Source organism: Miscanthus floridulus, unplaced genomic scaffold (genome assembly GCF_019320115.1).
Source record: "Miscanthus floridulus cultivar M001 unplaced genomic scaffold, ASM1932011v1 fs_613_1, whole genome shotgun sequence".
Classification (NCBI taxonomy): domain Eukaryota; kingdom Viridiplantae; phylum Streptophyta; class Magnoliopsida; order Poales; family Poaceae; genus Miscanthus; species Miscanthus floridulus.
Genome location: NW_027097014.1, coordinates 98,313 through 105,147, shown reverse-complemented (window position 1 = coordinate 105,147; position 6,835 = coordinate 98,313). Strand labels below are relative to the sequence as shown.

Genomic DNA, 6,835 nt, shown 5'->3' with positions numbered 1-6,835 from the left:
CCAGCGTTGGCCAGAGCTCTGCAGAGGAGATGGCAAAACTGAACTCGCTCTCTTTACTGAGTTGCAGTGGGAAGCTATATATACAACTCTACTCATCTAATCCTAGTGCACAGATATGTTAGGCTGATATGCTGCTACAGTGACTAGATGTGACAGCAGGGCTGACTTTGGCGCCTGCCCCCGCTGTGGCTACAGTGCGACAGGGGAGTCGTTCGGCGCCTGCTCCTGCAGCGGCTCAGCAGCAGGGAGCCCTTTCGGCGGCTGCCCCCTGCCGCGCGTTCACACAGGGAGCAACAGATTACTCAACAGCGGGTTCTTCTTGCGCTGGCTTTTTTTTTCTGTGTTGTCTTGTTCAGGTGGTGAGGTTAACGGTTTTCATGTCTCTCGTGAGAGATATGTGTTTCTCTTTTCTTTCGCTAAATACCGAGCTGTAATGGATATCCTAGTCTTTTGTCAATTGTTGAAAGGCTGGGGCATATGCCCTTGAATTTGAACACTAAAAAAACAAATGCGCAATGAAGAAATCCATTATCCATATAATGCATTTAGATGATGATGTAGTACAAAAGGAACAATGGTGTGCATTCTTATTCTTATGCATATTCGTGGGAAAGCAACAGAGAAATTCATCCATATATGTAATTAAAAAAAAGTAAAACATATAGCAATACAAGCAGTGACATACGCACACATTGACACATATATGCGGCACGCACCGCCGTCACGGGCACGGCATACTCTGAGGTTTGAGCAACATGCATGCATGGAGTCTGTCCGGCAACCGTCACTTGAATTTTACGGCGTCACAGCGAATTATATGTGTATATAGTAGATAAATAAATATGAAGTACTCCGTATATAGATAGGGACTCCACCGTACATACGTAGCGTGTATGTATAGGAACATGGAGTGACTGATTTAGCGGCAGTTGGAGCAGTTCTTGCTGTAGCGGACTGACGCGCAATTGGTAACGGCCGAGAGCTTGCAACGGGTACAGTCATCCGCAGAAACTGTCGAGCCTGCTGTGGGCTGGTTGCATGCGTAGTCGCACGAGGTGGAACCTGACACTTGGGACCTGCAGTCCGAGTGACATCGCAGGCTACAAGAGAGACATGATCCTTCTTTTCCGTTCACCCCGGCCGACGCCACCAGGCACGGTGAGGACGAGCAGGACGACGGCTACCTTCCAAGCACGGGCAAGGGCACCACACCAGCTGAAGCCATGATCGTCATGTATCTGTGTTTAGACGGACGGAGCTGGGGAAGAAGATGTGCGTGTTTCTATGAGTGAGTGAGTGAGTGAGAGAGAGCTTGCATGGTAGGCTGGTAGCTACTACCTGTACATGTAAGCGCAGCAGCGACTAGCTAGCGAGTGTGCATGGTTGCAACTTGCATTGCATGTGTGCGCGATCTCAGAAGTCAGAATTCGATCTCGATCGAGTATAGTAATAGTGCTGATTGCTGAAATCAAAGCATTAGTGTCTGGTTGTTTCATTAATTTCGAGTGTGTGTTTAAAGGTCGAGAATGTAATAGAGCCGCACAAGAGCTGGCTGTTCTTGGTCGTATGTGTATTCAGGGAGAGGAGCAAGTGTCCAGCTCCATTCCTGAAGACGTTCGTGTAATTGTTGCTAACGATTTGTTAGCCGAGTAATGAAATTACACCCAGTTTTAAAAAAAAAAAAACTCTCGTGATCCTTGCGCTACCCCAAAGCAAATAAACTAGTTTTTCAGCACGTCGGCGGTGGAATTGATCGAAGTAAACAAGTCAGGAGCACCGACCGTGAAACCAATGCATGCACCGACGGGGATTGGCCCGACGTGCGCTGGACTTAAACTCCGGCGACATCACCCCACCAAACATAATTTTATTTTATTTTTTTGTGAATTATTAAACATAATTTTATTTTAGATATACAATAAAAGCATATAGATATAAAAGTGTATTTAAATCGACAACAATCATACATGATGAAATACATGTACGACAATAGCATAGATAAGATCCAAATAAAAGTTTATTTTACTATATACATAAAACCTAAAAAAATTGTGAAAAATATTATAAAGAAAAAAGGAACAAGATATGATTAGCAAGGTCTTTAACCTCCAGTTGATCAATCTAATTCTTATGCTAGAAAAATATCACGACAATAATAAAAACAAAGGAGATGAGAAGGAACATAAAGACTAGTCCTAAATAATATTGATGCAGTTGGAGATAGAAGGGAGAACAAACGATCAAGTGCAGACCAAAGAGGGCCCAGTGAAGGCCCAGGTCGCCACTCAACTTTCAGAAATCAGTGATATAGCCCATGTTTTGACCATTACTGCCCCCATTCAGCCCATTGAGGTGCCTTCAGTCAGCCCAATACTAAGAAAGAATTAGCCCAAAAACTCTAGTCCACCAAGGAAAAGGAGCAGCCATGGACTCCTAGACGCCTGTAAAGCAGGATTAGATGAACCTCGAATTGTACTGATCTCAAGAGTTCATACTTATACATGCACAGACTCAGCAACCTCTCCTACAAAACTGCTCTACGCGCGGTCATGGCCTGCGGCGTAGCGGCTAAGGCGGAGGCGCGTCGTGCGCGGACGTGCGTGGTGTGCGAGTGCGCGTGCTGACCTTACGGTCTTACATGCAGTGCGGACACCGGTATACATGGTTCCGTTATCACCCCCCACAGTGACAGCGTCGGATGGTCCGACGGTGAGACTGGATCGAAAGCCGGTGAACATGTTCGTCGGCAACCCTTTGGTCATCACGTCGGCGAATTGCTGATCGGTGGGCACGTGAACGACGCGTAATTCACCAAGGGCCACGCGTTCCCGGACGAAATGTATGTCCAGCTCGATGTGCTTCGTGTGTCGGTGATGGACGAGATTCTTGCTCATGTAGACGGCGGAGATGTTGTCGCAGTAGGCCACCGTGGCGCTGGGAACGTCGCAGTGAAGCTCGTGGAGCAGCTAGCGAAGCCAGATGCACTCAGCCACGGCGTTCGCCACTGCCCGGTACTCGGCCTCCGCGCTTGATCGGGAAACGGTGGTCTGTCGCTTCGAGGACCAGGACACGAGAGCGTCGCCGAGGAAGATGCAGTATCCGGAGGTCGAGCGCCGCGTGTCCGGGCAGCCGGCCCAGTCGGCGTCCGAGTAGGCGATGATCTTGGGGACGCCGGTGCCATGTAGATGGAGGCCGAACGACGTCGTACCACGCACATAGCGTAGTATGCGTTTGACCACGGCGAGATGACACTCCCGCGGGTCATTCATATGCAGACATGCTTGCTGAACCGTGTAGGAGATGTCGAGGCGAGTGATGGTCAAGTATTGAAGCGCGCCGGCGATGCTCCTGTACTCGTCGGGACGTGGGACTTGATGTTAACCGTTTGGAGGGAGACAGGAGCATGGGGTGGGGGTGGTGGTGGCGCGTCGGCGCCGGAGGGATGAACCAGCGCAGTGAAGGAAGCACCAGAGGAGGAGGAGGAAGCAGGGGAACCACCATGGTCGGACTGCTCGAACTCGAACAGGGGATTGACATCCATGGCGGGCAGCGGAAGAGGAGGTGAGCACTGGGCGACAGGGGATCAAGCCCGAGCTGATACCATAAAGCAGGATTAGATGAACCTCGAATTGTATTGATCTCAAGAGTTCATACTTATACATGTACAGACTCAGCAACCTCTCCTATAAAACTGCTCTACGCGTGGTCATGGCCTGCGGCGTAGCGGCTAAGGCGGAGGCGCGTCGCGCGCGGACGTGCGTGGTGTGCGAGTGCGCGTGCTGACCTTGCGGTCTTACATGCAGTGCGGACACCGGTATACATGGTTCCGTTATCAGCCTGGACGTTCTTGTCCCCTCTGTTGTGGTGTGCTCTGCTGCTTGTTCCTTTGCTTTTCTATGCAGATGTTTTTTGAAGTTATCCAGTTCTGGTTCTATCAACTTCAAAGTGTTGCGGCATGCGAAGAAATTAATTAAGGTGTGGCTTTTGTGGTGCTTTCTTTGTTTGCTGCTTATTAGGAACATAATTTGCCTTGCTGCATCTTTCTTGGACACTATGCTCGCTGTCTAAGTAGTTTATGTGTGTTGTATCTGTATTCTTCCGTAACCTTTCTTTCATAACCTGACCTGCTCTTGTTTACCACTTTCGTAAACATTCATATTTCTTTCATAACCTGGCCTGCTCTTGTTTACCACTTTCATAAACATTCATATATTAGTATTTCTTTTTGTTCATTATTAGTTGGTGCTCCACTATCATCCAGATGTAATCTATATCGCTTATAAAGCTAATCCATAATTCCAAATTCTTCGCAATCCCTGCAGCAACGTGTGGAATATCTTCTCCTCCCTCCGTTCCAAATTATAAGTCATTCAAACTTTTTCTTGGAGAGTCAAAACATTACAAGTTTGACCAAAATTATAGAGAATTTATATCATCAAATAGATATACTGTGAAATTATAATTCTCAAAGAATCTAATGATACGTATTTGTTATATCATACATGTTATTATTTTATTATATAAGTTTGGTCAAACTTGAGATATTTTGACTCTCTAAAAAAATTAAAATGATTTATAATTTGGGATGGAGGGAATAGTAAAGATGCATGTTCAAACACAACATCCCACCAGGGTGGAAACCATCGATGGCGTCCATGCCCCAACGCCCAAAGATGAATCCATCGGTGTCGTGTGTTGTTTGTTTGCGGGTCAAGATCGTTTCTGAAATTGGGTCCTCGGAGAGCATCTCTTTGTTTGTTTGAAATTTGGATGCACACAAATAATCAATCAAATGACCAATAAAAATCATATGGACGCGACAAAACACGCGAAACATACACGTGGAATGGAAATATGGAATAGAAACACGGGGACTCTACCACTCAGAAACAGCTCAACGCATGCATTCGTCACGGGAAACCCGGTGCGGCGCCGGCGAGGAACCTCTGCGCTAGGCGCTCGTAGCGGAACCCGTCGGCGACGGAGTTGTCCGCTGCCCAGACAAAGATGCCGTGCAGCCTCCCCTGGCGGCGCAGCTCCCGGCACGCCCTGAAGAACCCCTTCCCGGGCCGCAGCCCGTTGCTGGCCGAGTCGGTCCCGAAGCTGACGAGCACTTTCCCCCCGCCGCCGGCGCCGGCGTACCGGCCGATCTGCTCATAGTAGTAGCCCAGGAACTCCGGCACCGTGGTGTTGGACGGGTACGCGTAGAACTGGAAGTTGACGTAGTCGAAGTCGCGGCCGTAGCGGCGCCACAGCTCGCCGTAGTGCGCCTGCACGTCCGGGTTGGCGAAGGGCGCGATGGACGCGACGGAGATGACGCCGGCGGACTTGAGCGCGCGCACCAGGCGGCCGACGCACTCCGCGAACACCTCCGGCGTCTCGCGCTCCCCGAAGTGCTCGTAGTCGATGTCCACCCCGTCGAGGCCGTAGCGGGTGAGGATGGCCGTGAGGGAGGCGACGGCGTTGTCCACCCAGGCGTCGACGGAGGACGCGCGGAACGTCGCGTTGTAGCCGAACACGGTGTCGCCGCCGAGGCTGAGCGCGACGCGGATGTTGTGGGAGGAGGAGGAGGAGGAGGGGCACTTGAGGGCGGACACGGCGGCCGGGGTGAGGTGCGCCTCGTCCCAGAAGACGGCGAAGCGGCCGTCGGTGGGCACGGGCGGCGCCGCGGAGGCGTTGGCGGTGTCACCGGCGGCGTAGTCGATGGCGAAGGAGAGGATGAAGTCGAAGTCCACGCCCGGGTGCACCGGCACGTCCGCGAACATCACGTTGTTGCCCATCGCGCCGATGTACTCCCGGAACAGCGGACGCCCCGACGACGGTGGTGCCCAGCTCGCCGCCGCTGCTGCCGTGGAGGCCGCGACGACAACGAGCGCCGCAGCAGCGATCACCAGGTTGAGAGAAGCCATGACGACGACGGTAGGATCGGAGGTTAGTCGACGATGTAGAGATGAAGAAGCATGCATTGACATGGGGGTTTCCAACGCATATATAGGAGAGGACAGAACAGAACTTGTGGCTGGTCAGGTCAAGGTGAAGAGATTTGACTCGGTCAGTGTGATCGATCCAGCTGCCGCCTGCAGGCGTTGCACTGGTACTTAAGTACTCAACTATGGCCTTTTTATTTCCAGTGGTTTAAAGTTTTAGGTGTCATCGGATGTTTTACGAAATGTCGGAAGGGGAATAAAAAAAGAACTCGCCCGTAAACTGTGAGACGAATTTATTAAGATTAATTAATCCATCATTAGTACATGTTTACTGTAGCACAACATTATCTAATCACGGACAAATTAGGCTCAAAAATTTCGTCTCACAAAATACACGTAATCTGTACAATTAGTTATTTTTTTAGTCTATATTTAATATTCTATGCATATGTCAAACATGCGGTGACATGACGTAAAGTTTCTGGGTAATAACGTATGGCCGGCAAGTGCATGTGTAGCGTGTACGGTCGTCGTCGTGCTCTCATTCCGATGCAAGCACACAGTCACCTTGCTCCTACCATCCTGAGCCGTGTTTAGTTCGCGGCAGAATCGGCGCCGCCGGAATTCGCCGGCACTGTTCCGGCACTGTAGCGCACTGTAGCATTTCGTTTGTATTTGGTAATAATTGTCCAATCGTGGATTAATTAGGCTCAAAACGTTCGTCTCGCAAAGTACAACTAAACTGTGCAATTAGTTTTTGATTTCATCAACATTTAGTACTCCATGCATGTACCACAAGTTTGATGTGACGAGAAATCTTCTTTTTGCATAGTGTCAAATTCTGAAAAATGCGGAACTAAACAAGGCCCTGGCCAACAGCTGCAGGCCGGCAGCGTGCAGGCGATCGC

General features: G+C 49.9%; 1 protein-coding gene across 1 annotated transcript; it reads right to left on the bottom strand.

Moving 5' to 3' along the window:
- Positions 1 to 4,910: 4,910 nt before the first annotated feature.
- Positions 4,911 to 5,909, bottom strand: LOC136532410 (chitinase 2-like). Its single transcript, XM_066525012.1, has one exon. It carries the CDS (start codon positions 5,907 to 5,909, stop codon positions 4,911 to 4,913), a length of 999 nt encoding a protein of 332 aa, XP_066381109.1.
- Positions 5,910 to 6,835: the final 926 nt, after the last annotated feature.

Excerpts from the sequence above, each read along its gene's own strand:
- LOC136532410 (XM_066525012.1), bottom strand. The coding sequence starts at position 5,909 with ATGGCTTCTCTCAACCTGGTGATCGCTGCTGCGGCGCTCGTTGTCGTC.